The sequence below is a fragment of the Tupaia chinensis genome, unplaced genomic scaffold, assembly GCF_000334495.1.
Source record: "Tupaia chinensis unplaced genomic scaffold, TupChi_1.0 Scaffold148012_1, whole genome shotgun sequence".
Lineage (NCBI taxonomy): Eukaryota > Metazoa > Chordata > Mammalia > Scandentia > Tupaiidae > Tupaia > Tupaia belangeri.
This window is the reverse complement of record NW_006207862.1, coordinates 598,120-611,807: the sequence shown is the minus strand read 5'-3', so window position 1 is coordinate 611,807 and position 13,688 is coordinate 598,120. Positions and strand designations below refer to the sequence as shown.

General features: G+C 40.9%; 1 protein-coding gene across 5 annotated transcripts in view; it reads right to left on the bottom strand.

The window, feature by feature from the left end:
• USP54 (ubiquitin specific peptidase 54) overlaps positions 1 to 13,688 on the bottom strand; it is a 153,687-nt gene that overhangs the window by 56,585 nt on the left and 83,414 nt on the right. For all 5 annotated transcript variants that reach the window (XM_006170049.3, XM_006170048.3, XM_027768894.1 and 2 more), the window contains one exon: positions 1,910 to 2,044. In XM_006170049.3, the coding sequence (XP_006170111.1) occupies positions 1,910 to 2,044 (135 nt within the window). The remainder of the gene's footprint in view (positions 1 to 1,909; positions 2,045 to 13,688) is intronic.

The window sequence follows — 13,688 nt, the reverse complement described above, 5'->3', positions numbered from 1 at the left end:
AAATAAATAAATAAATAAATAAATAAAATAATTCTTTAAAAAAAAAGAAATACCAGTTTGTTTAAGCATCTACCCACTGAAGAATAAAGCTTCTATGAACATGCACATACAGGTTTTCATATGAACATATGTTTTCTTTTCTCTGGGATACATGTCCAGGAATGCAACTACTGGATCATATTATGGTATGCGTATTTCTTTTTTAAAAATTATTTTATTTAACTTTATTTATTTATTTATTTATTTTAATTTGACCAAAGAGGGAGAGAGGGAGCAAGAGAGAGAGGGAGAGAGAGAAAGAGAGATAGAGGAAAGAAGTCGAAAAGCAAGCTGCCAGGTCCGGAACTCTAACTGCGGTTGGCCATGTGGGAGTCCTGAACCATCACGCCACCTGCCAGCCCCACATATTTCCTTTTTTAAAAAAGAGGTTTTTGGCTATGTCGCTGGACTCCCATGTAGTTGACCGCAGTTCGAGTCCCGGACCCAGTGTCTTAAACTCATGCCGGGCATGTGTGCGTGCATGCCCAAGACCCTGAGAGAATGGAGGAGAAGGGATTGTGGTGTGGCCATTCCCCCTTGGGTGGTGATTTTTCACTTTCTGTCTCTCTGTTTCTCTCTTCTTTCTGGCGAGTGCAGGCACCCTATAGCAAAAACCTCTCAAAAAAAAAATAAAAAGAGGTTTTTGCCTTAAGGCATGTATGCTCGCTGGAGAGAAAGAGACAGAGAAAGAGAGAAACAGACACAGTGAGAAAGGGAAAGTAAGAAATCACCCCCCCAGGGGGATGGTCACGCTGCAATCTCTTCTTCTCCTGGGATTTTGGGCACTCACACACATGTGCCCAGTGGGATTTTCAAGCTACTGGGTCCAGGGCTTGAACCACGGTTAGCGATGTGAGATAATCACTATGCCATCTGCTGGCCCCGCATATTTCTTTTTTGAAGAAATTACCAGATGTTTTTCCAGAGTACTATATATGCCATTTTAGATTCACACCAGCAATACATTAGTTATCCAATTTCTCAGGAATACCTGATTTGGCCCCCATTTTGCCCTGTGATAGGATGTACATCACTCAGTTTTTTAAAAAATTCCCAGAGAAAATCTTCAAAGACTCATAGAGAACACAGAGTTCAGAAGGTCTTCTGCTAGAAGTCACTGAGGACAACACTGCCATCTATACAGCACATCACACTTGTACTAGGAACTTGGTTGGTCCCTGTTCCATTATCTTCAGAAATGAAGGGATTCTCAAAGTATGGGTCCCAGACCAGTAGTATCAGTATTAGCATCACCTATGAACTTGTTAGAGCTGGATATTCTTGGTTACCATATGAGGCCTACTAAATGAGAAAACTCTGGGGATACAGTCCACCCATTGGTTTTGTTTTGTTTTATGTTCTAGAGGGTGCAGGTGCTTGTCAGAAAGAGACAGAGACAGGAGAGGAGGAAACATCCCTCATGGGGAACGGTCATGCCACAATAACTTCTCCATCTCTCCCATTTTGGGGGACTTGGGGCATGCATGCACATGTGTCTGGTGTGTTTCTCAAATCGCCAGGTCTAAGACTCAAATGGCAAGGTCACTCATGTAGCATCTTGCTGCCTTAACTACCATGCGAAGGAACTGGTCCCATCAATCATATTTTAATAAGTCTTGGGTCTCTAAATGTAGGAACCACTGTTCTTTGCAATGGAAAGCACAAAACTACTCTAAGACTGAAAGAAAAATAATAAACCCAACAGGTAATTCACGCTACAATAGCAGACATTTTAGAGCTCTGAGAGAAACTCCTAGTTCTAACTGTAGAGATCAGGGCATGGTAAATTCCACTACACAGTAGCCAGTCCCTGATGGAGACTGTCAACAGTCCCATCCCATATCAAAGAGAGCCAGAGGTTCACACTTACAAAACACTCTGCAGCATCATCCATAATTCCCAGCTGGAAACGCTGTTCATCCTGGAAAGTCTTTGCCAGAGCACTGCGGAGAGTATCAGATGGAAGCACTTTTTCACTACTACACTGAAACTGGTTAAAGATTCCCTGTAGGAGAGAGGTTAGACAAGAGAAAAAGCACAATGCTGTTATTAAGGTTATAACATATCTCAGTCTATCATGCTATAATCTTCATGCTTATAGCTATGAAAGCAAATATACTTTCTGCAAGTTGATATGCTTGTAGTTAGTAATTTTTTTTATGTGCCAGAAGGCGTATGTGCTAACCAGAGAGAGAGAGAGAGGAAGAAAGAGAGAGCAGGAAAGCATTCCCCAATGGGATATGGTCGTGAAGCAATTCCTTCTCCCTTATCTCTCCTTCCTTTCAGGATTTTGGGTAGATGTGTACATACGCCTACCCAGCGTGTCTCTCAAGATGCCAGGTCTAGGACTTGAACCACATAGTCAGCCATGTGAGATCCATTTCCCTCATCCATGGAACCAACCTTGTAGTTAGTAATAAAAAGTTTTTAAACACCTGGAGTCAGAATGTAGAATATGATCTATACTAGTAAGAATCCTCATTTCTTCATCTGTATTGATGTCAAGACCATTGTCATGAATTACCATAATGCAGTTATCTCATTCCCTCTCATACAGATAGAGATAAATGGGTAGGTAAAAAAATAAAAAGTTACAAGTAAATGGATTGGCTAATTATTCTTTGGGAGCTCATCTTATAAAACTTGACTGCCCCTCTTTTAAAATTTTCAGCTACATAAAATTACTAAAGTGCAAAGAACATATCAAAAACCTGTGTGTCTATCAACTGGAAATAAACATTCCAACATAGGTATTCTTACAGTCCACAGATAAAGCTAATACCCTGTTTACTGGCCACTCAGTATCGTAAATTTGTTGCATAATCTTGTTTCTAATACCTTTACATATATACCCATATGTTCACAGGTATATGTATCCCTGCATAGTATACTTCTGTGTGTATGTGTTATTTTTTGTGTATATAAAAAAGTATCACAATGAATTTTACTTTGTGTGTGTGTGTGTGTTTAATTCAATCTTGTTTTTGAGATTTATCCATGGTGATACACATAGATCAAGTACATCTTTTTTCTCTGCTGGGTACAGCATTTTAGCAGGTGACTATACCACATCTATTTATTCATTTATTTGCTGATCCACATTTTAGAAGTCTACTACTTTTTGCTATTATATAGTGGCTATGCTAACTTATACTTTAACAAGTATATAATATAAACTTATCCCATATTTTTGTCAAAAGCTAATAATGGGAACCAGCAGTTAGTGTAATGGCTATGTTGCTGGACTCTCACGTAGTCGACCGCGGTTCGCATCCCGGACCCGGTGGCTTAAAACTCACGCCGGGCGCGTGTGCGTGCGTGCTCAAGATCCCGAGAGGAGAATGGAGGAGAAGGGATTGCGGCGTGACCATCCCCACTGGGGGGTGATTTCTCGCTTTCTGTCTCTATGTCTCTCTCAGTCTGTCTGGCGAGCACACACGCCCTATAGCGAAAATCTCTCCAAAAATAAATAAACAAACAAACAAACAAATAAATAAATAAATAAAATAAAAATAAAAAAGCTAATATTATAAGGAATCAGGTGGTGGTGCAATGATAACACAACTGAATCCACATGGGAAAGGCCCTGGGTTCATACCCTAAGACCTCCCTGAACACATCAGGCACACACAAATGCTCATGATCCAGGTTAGCCAAGACTGGGGACAGTGCACAGCATGCAAACTTAGTTGGGGATGCCTGTCTCTCTTGTCTGTCTGTCTCTCTTAGAAGAAATAAATGAATACACTTTTTTTTTTTTAAAATAGTAGTCAGACTATTTAATTTTAATCTTTCTAAATACATTTTGTCTTTCAGGATCCTTTGTGTTACTTGCTGCAAATAACTTCCAGTCTAATGACCTTGGTTATGGTATATTCTGATGCACAGCAGTTTTTTATTGTTGTGTGATTATATGTATCCCTTTTCTCCATCTGAACCCTAATGTACAGAGAGTGATAGCAAAGGTGGCAACAAGCAGCCCCTGGCTGGAGTACTTCTCAGGTGTTACTGGATGCTCCCCAGAGACTAAAGTGTGCTCCTTTACACCATGTGGCCCAGATCCTCATGAAATCACCCAGATAAATAACTCATTCAGCAATGTATTACATAACAATGGGTCAGAAGAATGTCTCTCACTTGAAATCATTAATTATTTCATCATTTAAAAAAAGAAAATTTCATTGTTATTTTTTTAGACACATTACTAATGAGACCAGAAATGAAACCCTTTATAACCTACCTAGGTGATCTAAAAATAGGAGGCTTCACCAATCTTGAGTCCTCAATTCTTGGTCCTCACATTACTTGATTTATCAGCAGCATTTAACTTTGCTGATCTTTAAAATACTTTCTTCCCAGGACCAGCAGGCAGCGTGGTGGTTAAAGCAGTGGAGACTCCCACATAGCTAACCATCATTCGAGTCCTGGACTTGGTGGCTTGCTTTCTCACTTTCTCTCTCTCTCTCTCTCTCTCTCTCTGTATAGCTCTCTCTGGTCAAATTAAACTAATTGAATGAATAAATAAAATTAAATAATTCTTTTTAAAAATCTTAAAAAAAAAAACAAAACTTTCTTCCCTTAGCTTGCAGTAAACAACTCTCTTCTGGTTTTCTTTCTCTCCCTCTCTCTCTCTCTCTCCTTTTTTTTTTTGGTTAAGAATTATTTATTTGATAATAAATAAGTAATCTAGAGAGGAAAACTGGGAAAGCAAGCCACCAGGTCCGGGACTCGAACCATGGTTGGCCATGTCGGAATGTCTAAAATTTAACCACCACGCCATCTGCTGGTCTCCATCTCCTGGTTTTCTTCCTACCTCACCAGCCACTCTTCACTTGTCTCCTTTGTTTCCTTTTTATTTCCAAGACTCAGGCCTCAAGACTTCTTGATTTCCCTATAGCCATTCACACTCTGAGAGGTCTCATCTAGTATTATGGTTTAGATACCACACATACATTGACAACTCCCAAATTTACATCAACAACCCAAATTTCTATCTTGAACTCCAGGTTTATGTATCCCACTATATATTAGATATCTATACTTGCATATTAATAGGCATCTCAAATTTAACATGCCCCAAACTAAATTTTTTTATCTTCTCCCCCAAATCAGCTCATTCATATTCTTCCCCTTCTCAGTAAATAACCACACCCCAGTGGGTCATTTGTTCTCGTCTCCTGAGTACCTGTGCTACTGGCAAATTCATGTATATTTGATATGTATCAGACCATGTCATTTTCTGCTCAAAACCCTGTAAAGGCTTACCAAAATGATAAGGACTTACATGGTCTGACCTACAATTTTACTATTCCACTTTTGGTTCACTCATACTAGCCACACTGGCTTCTCACTGTGACCTGAACATACCACACATGCTCTGGACCCAGGGTCTTTGCCCTTGAGTTTTTAACCTGAATCACTCTTCCTCTAGATATTTGTGTGGCTCAGTTGCTCATTTTCTATAAATTTTTATCTAAATATTACCTTCTCAATACAGTATTTCCTGATCACTTTACTTAAAATTAGAAGCTCCAAAGACTAGCAGTTGGCATAATGGCTGTGTCGCTGGACTCCCATGTAGTCGACCACAGTTCGAGTCCTGGACCCAGTGGCTTAAACTCATGCCAGGCATGTGTGTGTGTGTGTGCCCAAGATCCCAAGAGGAGAATGGAGAAGGGATTGCAGCGTGGCCATCTCCCCTAGGGAGTGATTTCTCGCTTTCTGTCTCTCTGTTTCTCTCTTGTCTTTCTGGCGAGCGCACAGGCCCTATAGCAAAAATCTCTCCAAAAAAAAAAAATTTTTTTCCAGAAACTCCATTCTCCCTTTCTCTAACACCTTCCCTTACCTCTTTTATTGTTCTCTATGACACTTACTACTATCTGTCATATCATATATTTTACTTATCATCTGACTCTACTCAATATAGGCATGAGGATATAAATTTTGTCCTTTTATTCCCTGTTCTAGTTCCAGCAACTAGAACTGTATGGGCATACGAAGGGCAACCAACAGTTATTTTTGAACATATGAATGAATGAATGGCTCTACTAAGTATGTGATGTGGATAGATCCAATTAAGAGGAGATATTATTAAGTTTTTCTTTCTTTTCTTTCTCTCTTTCTCTCTTCCACGAGCAAGAGACAGTGAGAAAACAACAGTGCAATCAAGCAACCCCAGCAGGGTCATCATACCACAATACATCCACTTCAGCCATCCCTGGATCATGGACATGCCTAAGCCTGGTATACTCAGGGAAGTCTCTGGACTTGAAACACTAACTCTCCCATGTGGGACTACCTCCAAGTTTCTTACTTTACCATTGCCTGCCCCACTCCTTTTGAAATAAGAATTGCCTAGTAAAGCTGAAATACTTTCTTAAGGTAATATAACTAGTTAGAGCAAAATAGGATTAAATTTAGTTCTGCTCATTTTAAGTCAGAATTATTTTCCTCACTCTACTCTTTCATTAGCATCTTTCCTCCTCATACATATTGAATATCTATCCCCACAGCAGCTAAAGAACAGATTACTGTCTATCCTGCTATTATTTTCCTTACAAGTGAGTCCATGTGATGTGGAGGAGGCAGGGATAGCAGAACTTATTTAGTAATATTTAATGAACTGTGAGGGAAATCGCTTATGATTATTCCAAGTTATTTCAAATCAACATGAGAACTTATACACAAATTCATGATAAGGCCAGGTAAAAGTGGACAAGGCCTTCCATAATTTGCTGCCAGAAGGGGAAGAATGTATATCAATGACCTCTTTAATGAGACCAAAGGAAAAGCCTAGGTACACTGCTCAACAACTGAGTATCTATCTCTTCAGTGACCTATGGGGATTTTGAAACTTTGAGGGACTAAGTAGAAACAAAAGAAAAGTTAGAAAAGCAGTGACTACAACAAACTGCATAGTAGCCTAAGAACTTATAATTTGCTAAAAGAAGAAAGTCACCCCAGCCTGGCAGAACTTAATGACCCTTGGACCAGCAGGTAGCATGGTGGTTAAGGCGCTGGACACTCCCACATGGCCAACCATAGTTCGAGTCCTGGACCTGGTGGCTTACCTTCTCACTTTCCCTCTCTCTCTTTCTCTCTTTCTCTCTCTGTGTCTCTCTCTGGTCAAATTTTTAAAAATGAATGAATAAATAAAATTAAATAAATAATCCTAAAAAAAAAAACAAAAAAAAAAAACAAGGGAACCAGCAGTGAGCATAATGGCTATGTCACTGGACTCCCACGTAGTCGACCGCAGTTCACGCCCCAGACCCGGTGGCTTAAAACTCACGCCGGGCGCGTGTGTGTACGTGCCCAAGATCCCGAGAGGAGAATGGAGGGGAAGGGATTGCAGCGTGACCATCCCCCCTGGGGGGTGATTTCTCGCTTTCTGTCTCTATGTCTCTCTCTGTCTGGTGAGCGCACGTGCCCTATAGTGAAAACCTCTCAAAAAAAAAAAAAAAAAAAAAACAACTTAATGACCCTATTGCATCCCAGCCTGCTGCTCTTCTCTTTCTTTTGTCTTTTTTTTTTTTCTTTTAAGTTTGCCAGTGGTACAAGCAGGAGATATTAATTACGAGAGGAGATATTTTTCTTTCTTTTTTTATTCTCTCTCTCTCCCATGATTGAGAGACAGTGAGAGAGAGACAGAGAGATGAAACGAGAGAGGCAAAAAAGCACTCCTTACGGGGCATGGCCATGCCACAATTCCACCTCTATTTCTCCCTCCCTGGGATTTTGGGTATGCATGTATACCCAGCATATTTTTCAAGCTGCTGGGTCTGGGACACAAATTGTGTGGTATAGCCATGAGGAATCCTGCTCCCTTAACCACCACGCCATGAGCTGGCCAGCCTGCTACTCTTCTCAATTGTTACTGGTAAGGGAAATAAGTTTTAGGGCAGTCTGTACAAATGTGACATTTCCAACCTTTGACCCCTTTAGTCTTTCTCAAATGGATTTCCTCAAGAATTAAGCTCTAGTATTTCAAGGCATTTGCTGTTCCTAATGAATTAACTTCTCTCCTATACAAAGCACTAGTTACATACCATCCTCAGGAGAATTTTTTTTTGGGGGGGGGGGCAGAATTTTTTAAAAAGTCACACAAATAACTTTCTATATCAGTGGTTCAGGTGACCCTGTTTGTGAAAGGAAAAGGCAGAACTCAAAGACAACATAGTGTGATAGTTAAGAACATGAACACTGGAATCAATCTATCTGAGTTCAAAATCCCAACCTGGCCCAGACACAGTAGTGCAACAACAGTGCACCACTCTGGAAACCATATGGAAGATCAGGGTTTGTTTCCTAGGTTGACTTGTATAAGCGGGACACATGCATATGTGACTGTGATTCTGGTTGGCTGGGCTGGCTTGGGGAAGGATCGCAGCATGAAACTCTAATGAGGATGTCTGTCTCCCTGTCCCCATAAAATAAATAAACTTAAAAAAAAAAAACTAGGACCAGCAGGCGACCTGGTGGTTAAGGCACTGGACTCCCACATGGTTGACTGCAGTTTGAGTCCCGGACCTGGCAGCTTGCTTTCTCACTTTCCCTCTCTTGTTCTCTCTCTTGTTCTCTCTCTCTATCTCTCTCTTTCTCTCTCTCTCTTTCTCTTTAGTGAGCACATTTGCCCTACAGCAAATTCCTCTCTAATAATGATAATAATAATAAAGTTAAATAAATAATTCTTGAAAGATTGAAAGAAAAAAATCCTAAACCTAATACTTAACCAGCTTTATGACTTTGAGAAAGTTATTTAACTTCTCTAGGCTTCAGTATCCCTTTTCAGAGAGAGTTACTAATTACCTCCTGGGGTAATTTGACATGAGAGACTTCAAAGAGTTCATGGCAAATGTGTATTGTGAAAAACTATGAATAAATTATTTAGTTTTTAGTTTTACCAGAACTTTCATGTGCTTACTGGAGAAAGATAGGGGAAAAACAGCCATCCTCCATGGAGATGGTCATGTCCTAATCCCTTCTCCTCCATTTCTCCCTCCTTTTGGGATCTTGGGCAAGCATGTGCACCCAATGTGTTTTTTTTTTTTTGGGGGGGTAGGTTTTTGCTATAGGGCGCGTACACTCTCCAGAAAGACAGAGAGAGACAGAGAGACAGAAAGCGAGAAATCACCCCCCAGGGAGGATGGCCATGCCGCAATCCCTTTTCCTCCATTCTCCTCTCGGAATCTTGGGAATGCACGCACATGCGCCCGGTGTGAGTTTAAGCTGCCGGGTCTGGGACTCAAACCATGGTCGACTATGTGGGAGTCCAGCGACATAGCCATTATGCTAACTGCTGGTCCCCCCAATGTGGTTTTCAATCAATTGGGTCCAGGTCTTGAACAACAGAGCCGGCCATGTGAAATCTAGCTGCTTTAACCACTATACCATGAGATAGCTCATATTTAATTTTTTTAAATAATTACTTATTTTATTTTATTTATTATTCTTTCTTTTTCTTTTTCTTTTTTTCCTTTTTGGAGAGGGATAGAAAGCGAGAAATCACCTCCCGGGGGATTGGCCACACTGCAATCCCTTCTCCTCCATTCTCCTCTCAGGATCTTAGGCACACACGCACACACGCCTGGCATGAGTTTAAGCCACCTGGTCTGGGACCCAACCCACGGTCAACTACATGGGAGTTCAGCGACATAGCCATTACGCTAACTGTTGGTCCCAATTATTTTTATTTTTTAAGAGAGATTTTTGCTTTGGGCATGTGTGGTCACCGGAGAGACAGAGAGAGAGAGACAGAAAGCAAGAAATCCCCCACCCAGGGGAGACAGCTATGCCATAATCCCTTTTCCTCCATTCTCCTCTCAAGATTATGGGCGGGCACGCACTCACATTGACCTGGCATGAGTTTTAAGCTACTAGGTCTGGGACTAGAACCACGATGGACTACATGGGAGTCCAGTGATGTAGCCATTACGTCATTGCTGGTACCATATTTTATTATTTTTTAATTTGACCAGAGACAGACAGATGGAGAGAAAGAGAGAGGTAGGGAGAGAAAGTGAGAAAGCAAGTAACCAGGTCCAGGACTCAAACCACAGTCAGCCATATGGGAGTCCAGTGCCTTAACCACTACACCACCGGCCAGCCCTCCATATTTAAATGTTTTGCATCAAAATAAAAGTGTCCTTTTTTAAAAAAAACACATTTGTTAGAGGAAGCGTACACTCACCAGAGAGAGCAAGAAAGTGAGAAATACGCTATAGGGAATAGTCACACCGTAATCCCCTGTCCTGGATTTTACCCTCCTTTTGGGATATATACACATGTGCCCCACATAATTTTCAACCCACTAAGATTCAAACTGTACAGTCAGCCACCTGGGATCCAGCCACCTTATCTGCTACACCACGAGCTGGCTCAAAATAAACTTGTACTTTAATTACATTTTCCCTGAACTTCTGAAGGCCCCTCATTCATCCACCTATCTATGTATTAGACTAATGGCTGGCATTATGGTAAGTGCTACATAAGTGTTCAGTATTATTACTTCAAAAATATTTTTTTCATTGCTAGAGGGCAAGTGCATTGCCAGAGGGCATGTGCATTCCCCAATGGGACATGATCATGCCACAATCCTTTCTCCTCCCTTCCTCCATCCCATCAGAACTCTGGACATGTACATACATGTGCCTGGCATGTTTTTCACTTTATTATTATTAATAATAATAAAGTTAAATAAATAATTCTTGAAAGAAAAAAATCCTAAACCTAATACTTAACAGCTATATGACCTTGAGAAAGTTATTATAACATTATTGTTATCATTATTCTATTTGGGAGTCAATTTAGATTACTAAAGAATCTGTATGCCACCATTTTTGCTACAGAAGGGCCCTGAGTCAGATGCTTCTACCTTGAACTACCTACTTAGACTCTGAGATCTGGATAGAAAGAGACAAATTAAATTCTTGGGGCTAGCAGGAGGTCTGGTGGTTAAGGCACTGGATCCCACATGGTTGACTGTGGTTGAAGTCCTGGACCCAGCACTTGAAAATCACGTCAGGCACATGTATGTACAAAATGTAAAGAGGAGACTGGAGGACAAGAGATTGGGGCATGGCCATCCTCCCTGTGGGGAGAGTTCTCACTTTCCCTCTCACTGTATCTTTCTGGTGGGTGCACGTACCGTATGACCAAAAAAAAAAAGACAAATTATTTTCTATTCTACGCAAAAGGAGATTTCTCATGACCTAAATAACAAGGGTTTTAGCAGAGAAAGGGAAAAGTCTAAGGTTAGAGCTACCTGTGCCTTCTGTGGATCTGCAACAGACCTGGCTCTCATGTTCAGTGGCAGCAACATCTCCCCGCTACGCTTTTCTCACCTCTCACAAGCAGTCTTCTCTATACACACTGAGTATGTGAATGCATTCAGAATAGTCTCTGACTACATCTTCTTTATTTTCTTACTTTAATTACTGTTCTCAGTCTTGCTCTGCTCTGGTTAGGAAGAGGCAAGTATATTAGGGATGAAGCCGACTGAGCCTGCCCAGCATGCATCTGTAGAGCTACAGCTCCGGAAGAAGCTGTAGTACAAAGCCCCTCTGTTTGGGCAGCACACTAACCCCTGTGTGTCCTTCTCACATGAGCACAGAGGCTGGAATGGGCCTCCTCCTGTTCCCTCTTTCACCCTCCTCCCACCTTTCCCAGAGGGAGATCCTGTTCACACCAACGAAAGCCAAGAACATTTAGTTCAGCAGTAAGAACAGGTGGCAGCACCAATAAGGAACAAAAACTGGTATTCTTCCAATTGCCGAGTTCCATGGCAGGGAGGGAGAAAGGGCAAGAAAAACTGAAACCCAGGAATCATTTTCCTCATGGAGGTCCTTGATGGTTTTGTTTCAATAAGCAAAGAAAATCTGCCTTTGAGGTTTCTCAGCTCTTCTTCACAGGTGAAACCAAAGAGGTGTTTATTTTAATTCTTAAGAAAAGGCAAATAACTTTTTGTCCGTTAAGTATTTTCTTGGATGAAGTACAAAAGCAACAAGACTTTAATGACTAAAAGCAGGTGCTTCCCCTGCTTTACTGGTGATCTCTCTTGGATCAAGTAGCAAACAATGCTCCACATGAGCATATAATTATTTGAATTGGTGAAAAACCATGTAAATAAGAAATAAGTGCCACAAAGACAGAAAGTCTTCATGCTTTGGCATCTGCAAATGCAGCTGTTGCTTAAATTTTAAAATTGTTTTTTCCCTAAAACACAAGACTCTTGTATTTCGGCAGGAAACAGCTGTTTATTTTTCTTTCAGAATTTCCTAGCTTTACATCTAAAAGAAGTCATCAGCAAAGAAGGTGGATATCAAGGAGAAAGGGTGTCACTAATTTTGCTCTTTATGAGCCTAAGGCCTTTTGGAAAGTGCCCCAGTGTGCAGTACCACTCATCTGAGAGGTATCCAGAAATACATCCTGCAAAGGCATGACACACTCCACCCTGCCACTAACTCAATTCTGAGGGTTTCTCTTCTTGATCTGGATCATCATTCTGGTACTCATAATCACTCCTTCTTGATATCTCCTGGAAATTACAAGGCCTAAATGTAACCATTCAAGTCTGTCTATAAACACAACTGAAAGTATGATAAGAGAGCTACTCTTTGAGGATCACTGACTACTGGAAAAGAAAGCTTTCACTGCCTTTGTGTGTTGAAAACTATGTCAAGGCTTAGTCATGGTAGCACACACTGAATGCAGCTGCTTGGCTGATTGAGACCACATAAGAGGCCCAGGTTCAGTCTCACCCTAGAAGGTTAAGTGTGGTGATGCACACCTGTGGTCCCAGTTACTCTGTCTTAAAAACAAAATAAATAAAGCAAAGTCACACACATACCAACACAAAGGATGTTGAAAGTTCTCTCTTTCTCTCTCTCTTTTTTTTTTTTTTTTTGGGTGAGAGTGTGGTGCACTCACCAGGGACAGTATACCCCCAAAGGAGTGTGGTCACACCACAATCCCCTTTTCCATTTCTCCACCCTGTCAGTATCTTAAACATGCATGCACATGCACCCAGCATGTTTTTCAAGCCACCAGAGCCAGAATTCAAACCGTAGGTGACCTTGTGGGAAGTTCCCTTAACTACCAGGCAATGAGGCTGGTTCTTGAACTCTTTCAGAGGTGGAAAAAAATATTAAAATGTTTGCTTTTTTGGTACCTAAAGTAATAACATAAGATTGTAAATATTTTATTGTAAAAACTTTAGAACATATAAAGACCAGCACGATAAACTCCCATCACCCAACTTCAAACCCATGGCCAATCTAATTTCATCTATACTACCCAGCCAATTACTCACTCCCAGATCATTTTGAAGCAGATGCCAAACATTGTCTTTTTTTGAGGAGAGAGATTTTTGCTATGAGGCACCGGCACTTACTGGAGAAACAGAGAAAGACAGAGACAGGAAGCAAGAAAATCATCCCCGAGGGGGAATGGCATGCCGCAATCTCTTCTTTTATACTCTCCTCTTGGAATTTTGGGCATGCACGCACACATACCCTGAGTTTTAAGCTACCTAGTCCAGGACTCAAACTGCGATGACTATGGGGGAGTACAGTGATGTAACCATTACGCCATTTGCTGGTCCCAGATGCTAGAGATTTTCTATCTGGACATACTTCAGAATATACCTCTAT